Consider the following 22,185-nt stretch of genomic DNA (forward strand, 5'->3'; position numbering starts at 1 on the left):
CTTCTTCTTCTTCTTCTTCTTCTTCTTCTTCTTCTTCTTCTTCTTCTCCTTCTTCTTCTTCACCACTTTTCCTTATATTATTTGTGTTTAACACAGTGCCTGACAGATAGTAGGCATTTCAGTCCCTCCTGAAACATCCTTACACCTTGGCTGGTGGCTTCAGAAATCTTGCCAGAAAAGTGAAATTAAAATTGAGTTTAAAATGTCAAATTCTTATTGACTTGACCTGACTTGATAAACACTTTTCTAACAGGATTGGTTTTTAACAGTGTTAGAAGTAATGAAATCTATAAAAATAAACCAAAGAAAACAAAAGATAGAAGGGAATGAAAAATATTACCAAAGAATTTTTTATTGTCATTTTGTTAAAATTAATACAAATCTTTCAGAAAGATTGCAAATGTATTTTATGACTTTAAGGATATTTTATATGTTTATATAATTGAGTTCTTTTATTAATGGTTACTAAACTTATATGTTTATTTAGTAACCACAAAAGAAAAGCACTGAAGTGCATAAACACATAAAAATATACATGAAGATATAAACTTCCATCATTAAATTGCAATATGGTCACACACAGATATGTCTACAGATAAATATTTGCATATCTTCCTCTACTAGGTTGCCTCCCTTGCTCCTAAATCTTCAATCCCTTCCTATCTATTTGTCCCCCTCTCCTCCAGCCTTTCAAAAATCATCATAAGACCCTATCAAATTCTCATCCTATAACTCTCCTCCCTTTCTCACTCAAACTCCCCAAGGGGAAAAAAAGCTATCTATGCTTGTTACTTCCACTTCTGGCTAGTACAAAAACAGAGAGATGGGAAAACAAGTTTGGTGCAATCATTGAGTCATGGAGGTAAGGGATGTGTGTGTGTGTGTGTGTGTGTGTGTGTGTGTGTGTGTGTGCGTGTGTGTGTATGCATGCATGTGGATATGTGGATAGGTATACACACACATATATATATATATATATATGGCATCTATATGGGATATATAAGGAATAGATAGAGATAGGGATGTACAAGAAATGTTTATTGGAGTCAAATTGCATAAGGTTTTAAAAGTCAAACAGAGAGGCATTTGTATTTTACCCCAGAAGCGTTAGGGAGTGGTAGGAATTTATTGAGCAGAAGTAACATGAACTTTGGGGACATCACTTTGGCAACAGAGTGGTGAATGAATTGGAGAGGGGGAAATCTTGAGGCAGAGTGACCAATGAGGAGGCTACTACAATATCCTAGGTGAGAGGTGATGAGGGCCTGAACTAGGAGAATGAGTCTGAGCTGAACGAAGAGAATTGATGTGAGAAATGTTGTGGAAGTAGAACTGGTAAGACTTGATGACTGATTGAATTTGGTGAGAGAGAATGAAGAGTTAAGAATGATTTCAAAATGCCAAACATGGGTGACTGACCCAAACTTTAAAAACATAATGTATTTATTCTTATATCTGCAGGCATTCTTTCTCTCCCTCAGTGGTCTCAACAGTAAATAAAATTAGTTGTTAAAGAAGATACCTAAATACCCGTTTATGATCTTTTGGATGGTAATAAATTCTTTAGGCTTCAAAGGCCTTTTGCAAAGAGACTCCTATATTTGTCAGAGGGGATAGTAACAGTTTCATAGTGATTCTGGAGCATTACCTGTCATGGATTACAGATTTAGAGCAGAAAAGACCTCAGAGTCCATCTAGTTCAAACTTCTAATTTTTTACATGAGTAAATTAAGGCGCAGAGAGGTTCAGTAATTGCCCATAGTTGCTACTGTTATTGTTCAGTTGTTTCAGTTGTATCTGACTCTTTGTGACCCTATGTGGGGTTTTCTTAGTAAAGATACTGGAGTAATTTGTCATCTCCTACTCTAACTCACTTTACAGATGAGAAAACTGAGGCAAACAGAGTTAAGTGACTTGCCCAGGGTCATACATCTAGTAAATGTTTAAGGTCAGATTTGAACTCAGGAAGATGAGTCTTCCTGGCACCAGGCCCAACACTCTAACCACTGAGCAATCTAACTGCCCAGGGTTACACAGCTAATAAAGGTCTGAGGTTGGATTTAAACTCACTTCTTCCTGTTAGGACTGAAGAGAGACTCTGAGAGGACAAAGAGGAAAGAAAATTTCCTCTCTTAGAGAATTTATTTCCTGAGAGAACTGTTTTAAGTCTTTGTCTTGAAAAGGAATATGAAGAGAACTTTTCGGAAGAAACATGACAACTCAAGGGCTGAATGGTAGGACTCTATTTCCAGAACTAATTCACAGTGATGGTTAGAAGCAACTCTATCTTCTTTTTCTCATGCTGATACACTTTAAAATAATTATTTATATATTTGATTGTTTCTGTTATTTTCTTTTGTTTCATTTTGTTTGAGACTATACGTTCCACCCTCAACCAGGCTGGAAGTGTAGTGGACACTCATTAGCTCAATTCTAATACTGATTGGCACAAAAGCTTTAGCCTAATGCATTTTTCTGACCTAGGCCACCACTTCCAACTTCTTATACTACTAATAAATTGGACCACCAGTAATCTTGTTGTTTATTTAAGCCCAGTAGATAAAGGTCTATGTAGAGGTACAAATTAAAGCTTTTGGGAAAGGAAGTTTCTCCAGTTTATTAAATAAATTACTTTTTTATAAACTGGGTAGAGGCTCAGAGTTAATTGATCAAATAAAAGATATGCTGCACTTTCAATGATTTATGAGAAATTATAAAACCATACCTCTTGATTGTTTAAGAATCAAGGATAGAAATTTTAAAAAAAAGAATGATAGAGAAAGATGTGATTTCTCCACAAAGGAAACATATGAGGGTCAACTATTAACCTTGTTTCACAGAGAAGCAATAAATATTTCTAAGGCCAGACTGAAATAGAAAGAGATACAATAGAGGACGTGGCAATTATTGGATACCTCCATGCTTAGAAAGTGAGAGGCAATGGCAATTTATATGTACTCTGCAGTTTGAATGTATATGTATGTTTATTGAAGAATAGTCTTATTTTTCCCTTCTCTCTTGTATTCTCTCGATCTTCCTCAGGAAATGTGATTTTTTTTAATCTTTTTTTTTTTTTTGCTCTGCTTCCAAAGAAGCTCAGGGGGCATTCCCTCCCCCATCATTTGTCAGAGCTTTCTCACTTTTTCTGAGGACTAAGAGGCTCATAAATTTCCTTATTTTTTAAGTTTCATTGACTATCCAGGTGCTACTTATGCATTCCAATCAGAATCTAACATGATCCAACAGGAGGAAGGGAAAACATCTGTTTTTCTCAGCCCTTTCTATCCAGAATTACTTTGCAGGTTACAACCTTGACTTCTCTTTCCAATATCATTTGTCTGTGTCTTTTCCCTTTCATGAAACCTAGTCCTGTTCATCTCTCTTCTGTGTATTTTATACCATATCCTACCCACCTCCATCATCTCCTAAATCTATGATGAACAGAAAAAAAAAAAAAACAAGATACCTTTCGGAAGCAAGGAAAAAGAACTGGCTTCGTGCGATAACAAATATAGCTATTTTGCCTGCATCAGCCTGGTCTTAAATAGATGTGATCAAGTTCTACTGTATTCACACTACACTGGCTGAATTCATAGAAAGTATCATTTTACGGCTGAAAATGGAAATTGGCAATCATCTAGTCTAACCTTTTCATTTTATAATTGAGGAAACGGAAATACAAGCAGGAAAAAGTAATTACACAAAGTTATACAACTAATCAGAAATGGGGGTGGGGTTAGAAATTTAATCTCCTGACTATAAGTTCTCCCACTATGCAACACTGAAAGCTCAATTGAATTGAGAAACAGGAGCCAGTACCTCTTATCTAGAGCTAACTTTTATAAGGCTTGTGTCCAGAGAGTTCTCTGTATCAGGTACATCCTTGGAGTAATGCTTTTCAGATTTTACATGCCTATTATATCCCAATATTCATAATCTCACACCAAAGCCTCTCTTATAATAAAGAAAAATAGTTAAGTAAAACTGACAAACACAGCAACTATACCTAACAATGTATACAAAATTCATACCCTTAGTATTCCACCTCTCTACCAAGAGGAAGAGAATTTCATCATCTCTTCTAGGGGAATAAGATCTTTCACCAGAATATTTTATAACTTGGGCTATACCTACTCCATGATAGGATAGGATAGGATGGGATGGGGTGGGATAAGGTAGGGTAGGGTATTATTAAGCAATAAAATTGGCATCTGGTTAGATATGAGAAGTAGGAGATTATCAAAGATGATACCAAGAATGTGAGAGACTGGGTGAGTGGTGATATTACTCAAATAGTGCAATCTGAAGAAGGAGAAAGTTTGAGAAGAAAAATAAAAACTTAGTTTTGTATACAATAATTTTAAAGACATCCAGATAGAATTATCCCATAGAAAATTAGAATTATGAGTCTGAAGTTTAGGAGAGACATCAGGGCTAGAAGTATAGACTCTTCTGTATGGAAGTAGTAGTTGAAGTCAAGGGAATTCCAAGGGAGAGGCTATAGAGAGGGAAGAGAATAAGACTGATGGCAGAATCTTGGAGAACATCCACCTTAAATTGTTAGAGAAAAGACAGAAACCAAGGAAGGAGAAGTTAGAGATCTGAAATAAAACCCAAAGTGAAGTGAAATGTCAGAAACCAATAGAGAATAAAGCATCTGGTATGAGGACATGGGGTAATGAGCTGCAGAGGAGTCAAGGAAGATAAGCATAGAAAAGAGTTTATGAGATTGAAATATTAATGAATTTTGGGAAAATTTCAGCAACATGATGAGGAAGAGAAACATATTGAAATGAATAGAAGAGAGAGAGTGTGGGGAATACATTGAGGCATGACATATGGACTTTTTTTTTTAAGTTTGGCTATGAATGGTAAGCAAGAGATTGGTCTGTTCTTTGACAACTGATAACACTTTCTGGTGATAATTAAACCCATGAGCCATTCAAAGGTTCCTCTGCAGCTAGAATTCTATAGTTCCATTTCCCGATTCTCCTGTAGGATAGAACCAGAAATAGGGGAGGGGGAAAATGGTGCATGGATGCGGCAAAGGGGAAGAGTTTCATTTCAAAAAGGGTTAATGTCCAGCCTCACAGCCACTCTCTTCCTCTTAGTCAAATAGCTGACACACTTTGAAAATTCTTACACACACACACACACACACACACACACACACACACAAACATTCCAAGGTTCCTGAAGATAACATCCATGCTGAGGTGTGCAAATCTAGCTTCACAGAGGGGTGGGGGGTAAAAATGAATTAGGCTGTACTGTATACAGATACATGCATTAAGCACATAAATAGTCACCTGGAATCCTAAAGAGGTATCTCGGATCCTTCCTCATCTTCATGTCCCCTAGACATGAACCGCCATCATGTATCTGTAAAGTTTATGGAGATAGATGTTCCTTCTGAACATTATTGATTTTAACTGAAAGACCACCTACCTACCTCTAGCTACCCCTGCCATTAGGGATGGGGAACCTGCTGCCTTGTGGCCATATGTGGCCCTCTAGGTCTCCAAGTTCAGCTCTTTGACTGAATCCAAATACTTAAAATTCTGTTCTGTGAAGTTTGGATTCAGTCAAACTGCCGCATTCGAGGATCTAGAGGGCCACATATGGCCTTGAGGTTACAGGTTCCCCACCCCTGGACTAGCCTGCATTATTTATTTGTTTGTTTTTTTTCTTTTAGATGAGGCTATAAGTAATGCTAAGATGACCTGCCCTCTAACTAGTGATGGCTAAGACCATAGTAAATTCCTCTCATTTTTTCTACCCTATTCTTCCCATCCTCCAAAGATCTCCAAGACAAATAACCACGTATTTAGTGCAAGTGATGGCAAACAGCTGTCCCAAAATCCCAGGGGACTCCTTGATGCCATCTTCCATTCCCATTGGAAATATGCTAAGAAAGCTAATATATTTCCAGCTAGCCCAGATTCCTGCTAATTGGTACTAAGTAACCAGAGTCTTCCAAACAAAAATAGAGAAAAAGAACCAGGCAGCAAGCAGCAGGCATACAGGGAGAAGAAGATAAAGCACTGAACAAAAGTGAGAGTTCAAAGAGAAGCATTATTTGTCTCAGTAGGAGCCCTTTCCAATTTTATGCTCCCTCCTGTGCCTAGCTGGATGCTACCACTGGACATTGCTATGAGGTATAGCAATGCTTTTAGCAGAGTCCACCTTAAGGACAGGGGTCATTCTGGGTTTTGTTGTGTTTTATTTTGATATGTCTCTTCCTTCTGCATTGAGAGAGGGGAATGTCTGCTCAGGTTGACCTGACTCCACCTGAATCAGATTTCACTTCCCCATCCTTCATTCGCTGAAGAATTCTATTTAGGACAATGATCCTCACATCTCAGGAAGAGGAATTGTGGTGTGCCAGTTAGGTGACATCAGAGGTAAGTGAAAGGGAAGTACATTTAGGGAACACTGAGCTAGCTGAGAGGCTCAACAGGATAAAGCCCATACAGGTTCAATTCATTCAACTGGCTGAACTGTGAATTAGTTTCCTGCTAAGCAATATTATGAAGCCAGGAGCTTTCACTGAGATTTGGCTTAATGTTAGGCTCAGAATTCAGAGTTAGCATTGAGCACAATGTGCACTAAGGCTACTCAGGGGTCAGCACCACTTAGATAGTCCTTCATCTCTGAATCTGGACCCTTTAGGTTATAGAACTCTCTTCTATAGGAGCTTCACAAAAGGAAGAATGGAAAGGCTAATGTATTCCTCTCTGCAATGCCATTTCACTGTAGAAAATGAAATGATTCCATTCAGCTTCAGTTAATCCCATTATCAGTCTGCAAACTGATAAGTTTTATCTGAAGAGTTCTAAAGCCTCTAAGTGCCTTTCTGGGAAATCGGAACATTTGCTCTCCTCATAACATCTAACTTTGTACCAGAGAAACTCCATGAGTGAGAGATAAACTCAGGAATATATACATGAATTTCATATTCATTATCTCATTTTATGATCACAACTCTTCTGTGATGCACACAGGGCAGGTATTTTTTCCCCATTTTACAAAAGAGGGAACTAAGGTTCAGAAGAAGTTAGGTGAATTACACTGATTGAATTTGAAACCTGAAATGAACTTCAGGTAACATCTCAACTACTCATTTTATAGATGAATAAATTTTGGTGAAGCAATTTGCCCAAGATCAGAGAGCTAGTAAGTGAGAGACTTGGTAGCTTAGCCCAAATCTGCTGACTCCAAATCCAGTCCTCTTGCCATTAGACCATGTTCCTTTTCTGAAGCATTTTGGGAACATATGGGTATACCACAGTAGTAATCTTTTAACAGTGGTCTTTTCTCAGACCAACACAACCTTGCTGTTGTGCTTATTTGAGCTGCTAGACTCCCACAGTTAGCAAGACTGCCCCCTACGTTATCAGGACTATTGATATCTTCTTTGCAACAACCACTGTCCAATCAAGGTTCTGATTGGGCAAGGTTGAGCATCCATGGATCACTCAGAGCTCAGGGGTTCAAATAAGTCATCCTTTTACTAAAATATATATTCCCCTATTTTCAGGTGGAAAAAATCCCAAAGTGGTTAAAAACAGTTCAGAAAGATAAAAACATAAGTCATTGACAAGGAGATAGCGAGATAGACCTTCCTTCAATTCCTCAAAGATACAAAAAATGTCAATCAATCAGCAAGCATTAATTATACATGTACTATGTACAAGGCACCAGCCCTGGGGATAGGAAGGCAAACATTAAATACTCCCTCTCCTGAAAAAGCTTACATTCTGAACATATGTGAGTGCAAATGATGAGGAAAGGTGCCATGTAGGATGGAGCATTTAAGACGAGTTTTGCAAGAATCTAGAAATTTGGGGCAGCTAGGTGGCGCAGTGGATAGAGGACCAGCCCTGAAGTCAGGAGGACCTGAGTTCAAATCTGACCTCAGACCAAACATTTGACACTAGCTGTGTGACCCTGGGCAAATCACTTAACCCCAATTGCCTAAAAATGAAGACCAAAAAAAAAGAATCTAGAAATTCTAAGAGGTGAGAGGAGTGTGAATTCAAGGCATGAGTAACAGATTATGCAAAGGCATGAAGATGGGAACTAGAACATCATGTCCAGCATCAAGTAAGCAATCTATTTTGACTGAAATATTGAATATGTGGAAGGTATGAACACATAACCCTGGAAAAGTACACTGAAGCTAGATTTCTAAGGGTATGAAATGCTAAATAGAGGAGTCTGTATTTTGTCCTAAAAGCAAAAGAGAGACACTAGAACCTCTTGAGTGTAAGGCTGACATGGTCAGACTTTAGCTTTAGGAATGTCATCCTGGCCACTTTCTGGAAGATGAATTGGAGAGGAGAGAGGTTGGCTATGGGGAGAGCAATTAGGAAGCTATTACAAAAGTAGGAAAGAGGTGACAAGGGTCTGCACTACTGGCTATGTGGTGGGGTAATGACAGAAAATACAGAGTTGGGGTGGACTCTGAAGTTTTAAAACTGAATGCCTAGTAGAATGGTTGTATATTCTATGTACAACCTCTGTGTATGGAGATTGGGAAGTCACTAACAGGAGTGGTTTTGGGAGGAAAGATTAATAAGCTTTGTCTTACACATGTTGGGTTCATTATGCCTAGAGGAATTCAATTAGAGATGTCGGGTAGGGATGTGACAATGGACAAGTAGACCTTGGGAGATAGCTAAGGGCTGGATCTTGGAGTTGTCTGAAAAGGGATGGTAATTGAAACAATGAAAGCTAATGAGATCACTGAGAATGTCTAAAGACAGAAAAGAAACACTTATGAAAGAACCTTGGGGTACAGGCACAATCGGTTAGGGGGCAGGCTATGGATGATGTTCCACCAAAGAGGTTTAAAAAGGAGTGTCTGGATAGATGATAAAGATGATAGTAGCTAGCATTTATGTAATACTTTAAGGCTTTGTAAGTATTTTATGAGTATTACCTCATTTTATCCTCACAACAACAATGCATCCTCATTTCACAGGTGAGAAAACTGAGGCAGACAGAAGTTAAGTTTGTTGCCCACTGTCACACATTTAGTAAATGTCTGAGGCCAGATATGAACTCCAGACTTCTTAATTCCAAATCCAGCACTCTATCCTCTAGGGCACCTAGTTACCTAATTAGGAGAGCCAATAGAAGGTAATGTCTTGAAGAGGGGACAGTATTCAGGAGGAAAGGGTGTTCATCTCTGTCAGTGTTATAGAGATGTCAAGAAGATGAGGATGGAGAAAAAGTATCACATTTAGCAATTAAGAGATCATTGGAACTTTGGAGAAAGAAGTTATGGTTGAATGATGAGGTCAAGAAACTGGACTACTCAACTGGAGTTGAGAATTGAGTGAAGTAAAAGTGGAAGCCAAGAGCAAAGACAGTAATTTCTTCTAGTTTGACTGTTAAAGGGAAAAGAGATATAGAGCAGTGGCATTAGGAAGTGGAAGAGCCAAGTGAAAGCCTATATTTCTCAGTAATGTACAAAGCAAGATCCTTCGCAGGGTCACAAGGAAAACAAGGGTATAGGATCCTTGTGGTAACAGTTGGATGACTTTCTTCCTCCATGATCCAGGGTTGGGAATTGACCAGGCCTGGGCAGTGACATAGGATCAGGAGGCTATGTATTCAAGGGTGGAAGAAAATATAAAGTTGAACTACAGGGTTACAGCAGGAAAATGTGAAGCATGAATCCATATTAAAGGAGATGGCCAGTAGCACATTGAGAAATAGAAGGAATGGAGACCCTAGCAAGGACAAAGAATACTTTTAAGAGGATGATAGTTTTACATGTAAAGAGAGCTTAATCTGAGATTTGTTCAGGCTTCATCAATCTAAGAAAGTTATTCCCACAGAATAGTAGAGGATAGCATGACACAGCGTTTTACAACTTAGTTAAGTATTAAACTCAACAAACATCTATTGCATATCCACAATGTTCAACGCCCCTCTCTTAGTCAGTTTTCCCATCTATGCAATGTCCTTAAGTCCCTTCTATCTCTATTATGCTAATAACCCTTGAGCTTTGGTGATGTTCCAGGTTACTAGTACTAAAGAGTCGCTATAATTGTAAGTTTTAGAACCCTCAGAGTGTGAAACGACATGCGATAATGGGCAATATGGAGTTTTATGCTTACATACATGCAAATGTGCTTACAAACATGAACAGGCACATTTCCAATAGTCCATGAAAGAGTGGATGGGGTGGAAAAGAGGAGTTAGTTAGTAAAGTGGCCTTTAGTAGCAACAAAAGAAAATATTGATAATAATAAGGAAAAGTGAGATAGCTCTATTACTAGACTGAGCATTTAAAGTTTGTGGTAGAATGTATGCCTCTGGAAGCCATTAGAGAAAAACTAGACCAGTCACCCACTGGGTTGAGGTTAGATAGAATCCTTTTAGCTCAGATAAAAAGCTGGACTGATGACTTTTCTGAACTCTGTTTATCAAAACAGACAGCAAAGGTCAACCTAAAGGGATTTTGTGTATTCATTTCATATTCTGCCTGCCCTTAATTCAATAACACTAGTAAGCTTTGAGGTTGACTGAAAAGAAATGGGAAGGAACATTCCACCACAAAGATAGGGTTTACATCAAAGAAACAAGTATCCAAGGAAGCAGCAGGTTAGCTACTGAACTACAGTAGCAACAAACCCCCAAACCTAAATGATAACATTGATGGGCATCTTGAGGAGCCTCTGATTCATTTTCCCTTTTTTATTCCTTTTCTCCTCTTTCAAAATGTCTCACTGGGTTTCTCTTTGTGTGTCTCTGTTTTTGTTTCCCATTCTCTCTGGGTATGTCTCTCTATGTTTTTCTCTTTATATCTTTTTCTCTCTCTCTGAATCTACTCTATTTCTTTTTCTCTCTCTTAATTTTATCTTATTTCTTTTTCTTTTCTGCTATGTCTCTTCTTTTACAGTTTATTTATGGTCTTCATTCCAATTCCTTCCCCTCCTCCCAAAGCTCTTTTTCTGTTCTTTTAAATACAGGTGACTCTGGTCAGAAAATATGGGAAATCTGAGCCATCCATCTGAGTTCATCCTCTTGGGCTTCTCAACATTTGGCAAGCTGCAGGTTGTGCTCTATGGGCCCTTCCTGATGCTTTATCTCCTGGCTCTTTTAGGGAACATAATCATCATTGTCATGGTTCTTGCTAATGCCCACTTACATACCCCCATGTACTTCTTCCTGGGAAATTTTGCTTTAGTTGACATCTTGGTCACCATGACTGTAGTACCCAAGATGCTGTCAGACCTCCTTGTCTCCACCAAGACGATTTCCTTTACCACCTGCATGGTCCAATTCTACTTCTACTTTTCCTTTGGCTCTACCACTTCCCTCATACTGGCAGACATGGCTCTGGACCGCTTTGTGGCCATTTGTCACCCACTACGTTATGGCACCCTTATGAGCTGGGCAGTATGCACCCATCTGGCAGGGGCAGCCTGGGCAGCACCCTTCCTCGCTATGGTTCCCACTGTTCTCTCTCGGGTACAGCTCTCCTATTGCCATGGCAACATCATTAACCACTTCTTCTGTGACAATGCCCCACTGCTACAGCTAGCCTGCTCAGATACATCCCTCCTAGAGTTCTGGGACTTCGTATTATCTTTGGCCTTTGTCCTCAGCTCCTTCCTGGTGACGCTTATGTCCTATGGCTACATCGTGCCCACCGTGTTGCATATTCCTTCTGCCAGTGGCCGCCAAAAGGCCTTCTCCACCTGTAGTTCCCACCTCATCCTGGTCTTCATTGGCTTTGGCAGCACAATCTTTATCTATGTTCAACCTGGCAAGGCTCACTCTGTGGAACTCAACAAGTTTGTTGTTTTAGTCACTAATATTCTGACTCCTGTCCTCAATCCCTTCATCCTCACTTTTCGCAATGAGGCAGTCAAGGCTGTTATCCATGGACAGATGCAGAAGCTTAAGAGCCTGAACAATTTAGCATGAGTGGGAGGGTTGGGTGTATCCAGAAACATAAAATGTGAGGGACTAACTGCAAAGAAAAGGGACAGTCCATGGCAACTCATGAGAAATCAGGTCAACAAATTTCCTTCCTCCTTTATGGGTGTGGTTAAGCTAAGATTACATTTTATACCTATGTTTTTAAATGCAATTTTTTGTATATTTTATTATTTTTAAAGCTGTTTTATTGAATACTATAATATTTAAAAAGGAAAATAAATTCTTTGAAAACTTAATTATTAAGATTTTTCTTATATCCTGGATAGAGCTTGACCAACTAATTCTCTGTTAGAAATACGTATCTTCTTCAGAACAAGAAATAAAAAAAAAGGTCATGTTGAGGGTTTTCTTTGTTGTAGTTGTTCAGTGGTTTCAATTGTGTCAGACTCTTTGTGATCCCATTTGGGGTTTTCTTGGCAAAGATACTGAACCAGTTTGCCATTTTCTTCTCCAACTCATTTTATAGTTGAGGAAACTGAGGTAAACAGGGTTAAGTGACTTGCTCAAGGCCACATGCATAGTAAATATCTGGGGTCAGATTTGAACTCAGAAAGATGAGTCTTCCTGATGCCAGACCTGGCACTTCATCCATTGCACCACCTAGGGTACAGTGTGTTTAATCCCATTGAAAACATTTTTCATCCCCATGAACTAGTTCAATTACAACTTTGTTCAGTTACAAAACTTAAGAAAACTTAACCTAAATTAAGTGAAGTTATTCTCTTTAGAAATGATAATATTTAAAATTCTTATATTTGAAAATAAATGACTTAACTTTTCAAAAATAATAAAAATGTGTGCCTGAATGCCAATGTACTATTTATAAACAAAATGAAGCCCAGTATCTCTGTGACTTTGTTGTTGTTGTTGCATCTCTGTGGAGATCCTACAGTCCAGAAAATTGTCTAAAGAAGATGATAGTTGAAGCAGAAATTGAGAGATGCCAGTAGTCAATAAATATTAATTAAGCACCTACTATGTGCCAGGCACTATGTTAAGCACTGAGGATACAAAAAGAGACAAAAGATAGTCCCTTTCCTCAAGGAGCTCATATTTGAATGAACGAGTTAACTAGCAAGCAAATATGTAAAACAAACTATGTACAAGATAAATAAGAAATGATTAAAAGAGGAAAGGCACTAGAATGAAGAGGGATTGAGAAAGCCTTCCTGTAGAAGATAGGATTTTAGCAAGCATCTGAAGGAATTGGGGAAGTCAATAAGCAGAGATGAGGAGGGAGAACATGGAGGAAATGCCCAGAGCAAAGAGACAAAATGGCTTGTTCATTGAATAGCCAAGAGGCCAATGTCACTCGTAGGCAGCACGGTCTAAGAACAGCAGAAGAAAGAGTAGGGAGAAGACACTGGGTTATGAAGGGCTTTGGATGACAAACAGAGGATTTTGTGTTTGAACCTGGAGGTGATAGGGAGTTTATTGAGTAGGAGTGGTGCTCAATCAGATACTGTACCTACTCTGTCTAAGACAGAGAGGACACAGTAGAAGCTGTCCTGCGTCAAGTGTTCTGTGACTGGAAGGCAGGAGGACAATTAAAATGGGTGATATCTGTATGCTTCTATCCTTTTGCCTTTTTCTACTCTTTCTTTTTTTCTTTTTCTCTCCTGCTTCTTTCAAAATCCTTTCTCTGTCCTCGTGATATGAACTTCCTCTGGGATAGAAGTACACTGAGATTCAAGTAGGACACTATAGAAATTGGACTGAAATGGACAGTGAGGATTGGAGCCATAATTGGAGCCAACATCACCAAAAGCAACTGCAGTCTGGCAGCCAAAATGACTGCCATGTGCCTGCAGGTAGTGAAATGAGAGACACTATCTTCTCTACTTTCCCTTTTCAATCTATGGTCCTAGGGTGGGAGGAACAATCACCCCTTTGCTTGCTTTTTTTCTGTGAATTTCAGCTGAGTGTTATTTTATCTCCCCCTTTTCCACCCCCACCCCCACCCCGATTCCTATCCACACCTAGAGAATTGGAAGGAAGCAAGGAAGAAGGTTAGGAGATGGAAATTGTTAGTGGTGAAAATCTCCATATAGAAATCTTTTCAGTTGTATTTTATATACAATAAACTATGTTATCACAGGATGCTAAATCACTGAATCTTCTAGTATATGGAAAGGTCACCTAAAAGAATAAAATATGTCATGCGTAACCCTCATCCCAAAGCCCATTGGCATGAAATTCTCTCCTTATTGCTGGGGATCAAAACCCTATGCCCCCCGATTCAGAAATGGAGCATTGATCTCTACCAATAAGGAGACAGTCCAATACCAATGAGCTTTGGGACTGGGGTTACACATGTAAATGGAGGATCAGAGAGATATAGACTGATTTCACATTTAAATATTTTAGGCAATATTCTATTTTATCCCCAATGTTACATTGGAAGCCCAACCAGCATAGGATTAATCAAAGTTGCTTCGGAGCTATGTACCAAAGGGAAAGCAGGTCATGTTGGTGATGTAGCTGAGGTGTCTTCAGTCTGTGCACTCTGGAGCAACCAGTGATTCTATGTGGACTGTTATAAGTAAAAATCTCTCCTGAACTGACCAGAGAGCAACTGATAAGGATAGGGTAACTCAAGTTTGATGCTACTTGATTACCAATTTAGATAGAGGTCTCTGATAATTAAACTCTTTTGCTGGATAATTAACACAGTAACACAGTCTCCCTTTGGGCTCAAGAAATGCATGCATGAGCCATAGAAAAGTGTCACAAAATAAAACGAAAATAAAAGGCAATTTCCTCTGTCTAATCACACCAACTGGCCTGTTCCTAGACCAGGCCTTTCTCTCCCTTCATCCTGACAAGCCCTCATACCTTAGAGGATTTAAAAATCACCTGATCCACATTAACCTTTCCTGACTTAGTCTCCAGTTATATTTTTTGGCAAGAAGTCTTGTTATTTATAACTTCTACTCTTGAATCAACTTTCCTCTTCTTAACTTATCTGAGGAACAGCTCCTGATCTCCAGCCACTACCAAACTAATTCAACTACTCCATTTCTTCAATTATCTTCTACTGCCAATCCATATTCTATCATAATCCTCCTCCTCCTCCTCCTCCTCCTCAACATCATCATCATAATACTAAATGATAACAATAACAACCACTGGTTGGTTGTTGCCCTTCATGCTCAAAGAAGACCAAAATGACATCATTATGTCAGGGTCAAGGTACAGTGTGTCCAACCAATTGCGGCTGATCAGACCAACATGATCTTGGAAGGCTCTACCACAGATCAGGCACAAATAGTCCGCATTACCATTTAGAATGAAGATGTTTCTAACTTTGCTCATCTCACATTTCTTTTGAGCTACTGCAATTCTGCTTTGCAACAATAACAACAACAACAACAATAATAATACCAAACATAGATATTTTGATTTATAGTTCACATGCATTTTCTTGAGTTTATGCTCAAAGCAATTTTGTGAGAAGATTGGATCTGATGGTTTCAAAAGTTCCTTACAACTCTAATTCCTCTGATCCCATGAAGTATGAAGGGGAATCATCTTTGTACCCTTTTTATAGACATAGGAAACTGAAACTCTCAGTAGTTAAGTGACTAGTGGCCATGGTCACAAGACTTGCAAGTGACAGAACTAGGATGAAAGCCCAATTATTCAAACAGCTAATCCACTGCTCTCCCCTCTGAGACCTATTGGAAGTGGGTCATGAAGGTCTTACAGCTTTTTGTGGTCACTTATTTACACATTATGCATTAACTCTTAAAAATCCCTCTAATTTGAGCAGATACAGCCTAGACATGGCTGTATCAAAGGTTAGAGTTAATGATACCACAGTAGTTTCACATATCAGCAAGCAAGACAATGGAGACTTTTCTTTACCCCCAGAGCTGACTTTGTGTTTAGGGTATGTAGTTGCCTATATAGTATGATTTGAGAACCATTGAAGGAACTCCCCTTTTTCAAAATATATTTTACATCCATCTGTCACAGTATAAGATTCTACTAACAGGAATTCAACCCTTAAATTAATTAGCTTAGGTTGTTTTGTTATTGGAAAAATATGCCAAACCCTCATCAGTCGTTTACACCTTAGAATGAGGTAGTTCATCAGAACAATTTCCCTGTGACAGCCAGAACAAGAACAGGTTACTGAGGGAAGGGGGACTTTAGTGGAGAAGACCATTGCCCTGGAAGGCCAGGTCTGATTTAAGGCAAGAGGCTTCAGTGGGTAACATGAGTATATTGTACCCCACCCCAGGGAAGAAAGCTAGAAAATAAAAAGGAGGTGTAAGTACTGCAATGGAGAAAACTTTGTCAAGTTATCCAGCATCTTTGTCAAGAAAACCTCAAATGGGGTCATAGTCAAATATGACTGGCATGATTGAACAACAAGTACCACAAAGATAAATTTGGCTTACTTTATGTACAATTTTCTCTTCTCCTTGACATAATCCTACTTCTAGCTTCTGTTAGAGGAAGATTATGAAGTTAGCAAAAAAAAGACTTTAAGAAAAAGAAACAAATTGTGAAGGTGATGTGGAGATATTGGGCATTTCAACCTGCAGAGGAGAAATTTGAGAGGAAAAGTTGAAGGGGAAAAATCTCCAAGTTCAAATTCTATTTCCTGTTTCTCTAAGAGAAGAATGCAGGAAGAGACCATAAGAAAGGAGACCATAAATAAGCTTAATAAGGAGAAAGTGTCAAGGTGATTTTGAGGGATTTGGACATAGTTTGGGACAGAGATTGAACTTGTCAGATAAAAAATTTAGAACTTGAGAATAAGCTGAAGGAAAAAGAGAATTAAGAAATTAGGACCCAAAGAAAAAGAATCCAGAAGGAGGCATAAGAGAGAGTAATTAGCAAAGCAAGGTAAGAAAATTTAAGTAAAACAAATTTGTAAAACAAGTTGGTGTGTAAGATAACTTGTTCCCACAAATAAGAAGTTAGTTAGAAAAGGGAAAGACAGTGAGGCTTGTTCATCAATTTATTGAGTCCAAATGAAGTTGACCATGTCTGTCATGATGTTAAGAGATGATAAAAGACTATAAAGGTCTCCGTGAGGTTAGAAAGTTAGGTATTAACCATCAAAAGTCATTAGAAAAAACAGCTGCCAGTCTCAATCAATATGAAGAGCAGATAGTATGTTGCAGCAACTTGACCTGAAAATACAATGTTTTTATATCTTCCACATCTAAATGACTGCCATCCATGTTCCAAGTCTAGGCTTGTCTCCCTCCAAGAAGAGAAAGTAGAAGTACTCATGGATTGCCTCTGTGCTAGCCAGGTTATAAGGAGTAGTATTGAGGAAGTGTTTCTAAAATAAAAATAATTATAATAATAATGAAAAAGAAAAACGTGTCATAATGAAACCAAGGAAATAACATTCAATGGGAGAAAAGGACATGAATTGGCTCAATGGAAACTTAACCATTATCAGGAGGATGAAAAGGGAAAGAATGACAGACAGAAAAAGGAAAAGAAGAAAAAGGACTACTGCACATTTGGAGCTGAACACAAAGCAAAACAAAATATACTAGAGATTCTTCCTAAAGAGAAGGAAGGTAGATTCTCTGAAGAAGAGACAGTCACTTGTCCTGCAAAGCACAATCATATAGATTCATGAGTACTATCAAATGAGAAATAACCCAGTAAGAATGATAGAAAGAATGTAAGTTGTTGGTGACTCCCTGTCGGAGTACCAAGGCAGCTAGTTGTTGACCCTTTAACAACAAAATAGAGGTTAATTGTCGTTCCAGGGCATAAACCAAGACATAACAGAGAATCTCCTAAGATTTGCCAAAACAGATGATGACTCACTTCTATGATTCATCTGGGTGCCAGTGATACTGGCAGAAGGAACTTAGAAAGTGTTGTTAAATAGTACTGAGACTTGGTTAACAAATTTGAAGACCATAGGGACAGATGTTGTGTTTTTCTCACTAGTAAATATTAAGGACAAGAGATGCATAAGAGAAAAATAGATTTAGGAAGTGATCATTTAGAAGATGAGATCTGAAAATGAGACTTGGATGTCTGGACCACAGCCCAGAATATGGGAATATCAGCCTTCTAGCCAGGAATATACATAACAAAGGCTGGTAAGACTATATTTGCCTAGTCTCTGGCAAATCTAATAAAATGACTTTAAAATAATATTTTTAAATTAAAAAAGATGTGGAGAGAGAAAATTGCTTATGTATTAAAAAAAAGACTAAATACCATAGAGAGTAGCTCCAATAAAGGAATAAGATTAGCAGTTGAGAAACTCAAAAGTTTATAAGACACCAAATACAAGAAAGAAGCCAGCAGCAAAATAAATGCCTTAAAATGTCTATACAAAAATGCTAAAGTCTAGACAACAAGTAAGAGAAACTAAAAGTACTAATACAAGGAGGCAATTTAACCTTTTAAGTGTCACTGAGATTGTGATACTTACAGATGAAATAGGTATCCAGTACCATGACTGGTATCCAGTCATGAGTTCCATGACCAGATACCTTATTTAATAGAAATGGAATCAATAAAACGTGGTGAGTTTGGGGTAGCATTTCACACTAAGAAGCTATATTCATATGATGAATTACATAACAAATAAGATGAGCTGGGACAAAGAGTGTCATCAGGTAGATCTGTAAAAATAATAATAATAATTGACAATAATAATCATTCTTGAGTTGGCAAAAATGAGAGACGATAGCTGAACAGTCCAAGTGTCCAAGTGGAAAAAGTGAGAAAGGACCCAACACTTTGGAAAAAAAAACCCTTGTGGTAAACTTATGGGAAAATATTAACAGTCATTGCCCAGAATAGGCAGACATGGATGGGTACAATCTGCACTGTTGGGGAGATATATAAATTGATTAGATCACATTATTTATATCTGAGTATTTGAGCATTCAAGTGATAAAATCCAGAAACCAGAGGAGGGAAACATGATGGAAATCATCTGAGTTAAGATCAATAGAGGAAAAAATACAAGCACTTTTGTCTTTAGAGTATATGATAGGCCGTGTCAAAATAGAGAAGAAATAGATGAGGACTTCAGGAAACAGATCTCGAGCCTAGCACAAAGGTATGAAATAATGGTAATGGGGGCTTCAATTATTCAGACATCTGCTGGACTTTTCTCTCCGCCAAAAACAGAGGAGTGAAAAATGTCTCAATTTGCTTAATAATTTCCTCTTTCAACAGGTAGAAGATTCAATTCAATTCCATCAAAATTCAAGGGAGAAGGTGGTAGCAGCAGTAATGGAGCCTAATTACCTTCAGCACCAGCCATATTAGCTGCTTACCTTTTCCTCTGTCTCCCTAGCCCCTATCCATCCTCTTCATTCTTCCTTGCCCAAAATATTTTGAATCATTCACTCAGAATCTCTCTTTCTTTGTCTCATTTCACAATTTCACAACTCCAAAGATATTCTCTTTGAGACCACCTTTCCACTACAGTGGAAATTCAGTTCTGAATATTATTTTCAATTAACAGGAAATAATTATTAGGTTGTGAGCTCTTTAAAGGCAGAGACTGTCTTTTGCCCCTTTTTATATCTCCAGCACTTAGCACAGTGCTTGGCACATAGTAGGCACTTAATAAATGTTTACTGACTGAATTTATTGATTTAATGAACTGGTTGCTGAGCTGAAAATGATAAGGACCTTGCAGATAAACACTTACTGTCTCCTAGAGTTTGTAATAGGGAAAGAGGATAAAGTCAGGCATAATCAGAAATGCGTCATGGATTTTTAGGAGAGCAAATTTCAAAGTGTTCAAAGGAAGGCTATATAGGATATATATACACTATAATTATATATATATTATATATATAATGTATATATGTATATTATGTATGTAATATATATAATGTATATAATTATATATACACTATATACACTAAAATTCTATAGAAGAAATCAACCTTAGAGGGATGGTAAAGTCTCAAGAATGCAATTCTGAAGATATAATGGGACATAATTCCCATGATAAGAAAAATGGAATCAACCTGAAGAGACTAATGCAGAAGGCCAGGGAACTCATAAAGCAACTTAGTTTTTAATAGCATATGCACAAAAAGCAAAAAGCAGAAAATGATATTGTTATAAGTGGTAAAAACTCAGATGAGACTAGTGAAGAAAGCAAGAAAAGCAAAAAAAGGCTTTAAAATGTATATTTGGGGAAAGAGGAGAATCAAAGAAGGAATAGGATCACTGCTTGGGATTGATCTGATGTTGATAATTGAAAACAAAAAGTAGGCAGAACCACCCCATTCAAATTGCGCTTACGTTTTCTCCACCAAAAGAATGATTTCTACACTGGAAATGATAGACCACTATAGCTAACAGAGACTTAATCATAAATTTAAGTAAAAAGATAGTGAAAGAACCCTGAGCAGCTTTTATGAATTCAAATCACTGGCCCATATGAATTATGTCTTTTGTTACTGAAAGAACTGGTGGATATGATAACACAGACATTGTCAGTGATGGGTGAAAGATTATGGATAGTAGGAAAGGTACTAGAAAAGAACTAGAAAAGGACAAATGTCCAATTTTTCCCTAAAAGTGAAAGAAATAGTGTTGGCAAATTATAGGTCTTCAAATTTGACATTAAATCTCTGGATATAGATTATTAAAGCTAACAACTTTATTTCCTTTTCCTGACTGAGCAACTAAGCTGGCAGATTAAAAGAATATTATAGTTGTGGCTTACCTGGATTTTAGCAAAGAATTTTATGACATATCTAATGCTATTCTTATGAAAAAGATAAAGAGATGTGGCCTAGCTATAATACAATTGTATGAATTCAGAACTGGTTGAAAGGCTGAATTAAAAAAGTAGTCATTAACAGTTCAATTTCAACTTTGCAGTATAGCAATGTGGTAAAACTCAAGTATGTATCTGGCTGAGTTTGGAGGGCAAGGAGAAAAATGAAGAAGTACTCAGTTCTTCCTTTGGCTCTCACGCTTCAAATATAGGATTGCCATCCTTTCCCATTCACTCCCTTTTCTCCTCCCAGCATGTCTGAATAGTTACTTACTAATCATAACCTTCACACCTTCCCTAAAAAGACTGTTTTCTGAGAATAGAAATCAATGGAAAGGATAGGGTGACATAGCAAGTACTCATCCCTCAACAGACATCAATGGCTACTGGTTTACTTTAGCTTGAGGGGCAAAAACCCTGAGACAAGCATTGGAATGCTCATAAAAAGTAATGAATCAAAAATCAATGAGATTTTCTCCTTTTTGGAGTAATCCTCCAACAATGATGGGTTCCTGGTTAGAACCTTGGGAATATCAGTCACAGACATTCATGGGATTTTTTTCTTTCTGTTTCACCTTATACACATGAGCAGGAAGTTAGGCTCAATCCTTTATTTCAAATTGACCATTTGTTACTTATTAAAACAGAAGGTAAATATTGGCACTAGTCATACTAGCTGCCTACCTTTTCCTCTGCCTCTCTCGTCCCTATCCATCCTTCTCGCTCTTCCTTGCCCAAAATATTTTGAATCATTCACTCAGCATCTCCTCTTTTTTTTGTCTCATTTCACAATTTCACAACTCCAAAGATATTCTCTTTGAGACTACCTGCAAAAGAAAATTAATCTCCCCAAAGTCTCACTACTTTTGTTTAACATTTCTATTAATGCCTTGAATAAAGACACTGATGTCATGCTCATCAGATTTGCTAATGATACAAAGCTGGGAAGGATATCAAAAACATTGAATTACAAATTCAGGATGAAGAATGAGTTTTATAGTCTAGAGAACTAGAGTGTTAATATAAAATCTAATGTGGTCTAAATTTGAAGCCTTACAATAGGTTAAAAAAATCAACTTCAAAAGCACAAGATGGGGATTAAACAGTAGTTTGTTTAAAAGAGATCAATACAAATCAGAAGTGTTATGTCATATTGAAAAAAAAAACTAATAATAAGACTTAGATTCCATTCAGAGAAACATGGATTCTAGAAATACAGAGATTATACTACCATTGTTCTCTGCCTTGTCAGATCATGTATGAAAAAAAAAGAGCTCGGTTCTAAGTGTCATAATTTAGAAAGTACACTGATAAAGCTAAAGCATATCCAAAGGAGGCCAAGCAGGTGGCAAAAGGCCTTGAGTTCTTGTAATGTGACACTCTGTTGAACAAGCTAGGGATTTTTACTTTGGAAAAAAGAACTTGAAGAGCATAACTGTGTTCAAGTATTTGAGGGACTCTTCTGTGTGAAATGGATT

At 37.7% G+C, this 22,185-nt stretch overlaps 1 protein-coding gene across 1 annotated transcript; it reads left to right on the plus strand.

Annotated features, from left to right (window-relative positions):
- Positions 1–11,004: 11,004 nt before the first annotated feature.
- Positions 11,005–11,946, plus strand: LOC114027289 (olfactory receptor 6V1-like). Its single transcript, XM_027841279.1, has one exon. It carries the CDS (start codon positions 11,005–11,007, stop codon positions 11,944–11,946), a length of 942 nt encoding a protein of 313 aa, XP_027697080.1.
- Positions 11,947–22,185: the final 10,239 nt, after the last annotated feature.

This window comes from Vombatus ursinus, unplaced genomic scaffold (assembly GCF_900497805.2).
Source record: "Vombatus ursinus unplaced genomic scaffold, bare-nosed wombat genome assembly UNPS02014858.1, whole genome shotgun sequence".
NCBI lineage: Eukaryota > Metazoa > Chordata > Mammalia > Diprotodontia > Vombatidae > Vombatus > Vombatus ursinus.

Coding starts and splice junctions, on each gene's coding strand:
- LOC114027289 (XM_027841279.1), top strand. CDS start 11,005: ATGGGAAATCTGAGCCATCCATCTGAGTTCATCCTCTTGGGCTTCTCA.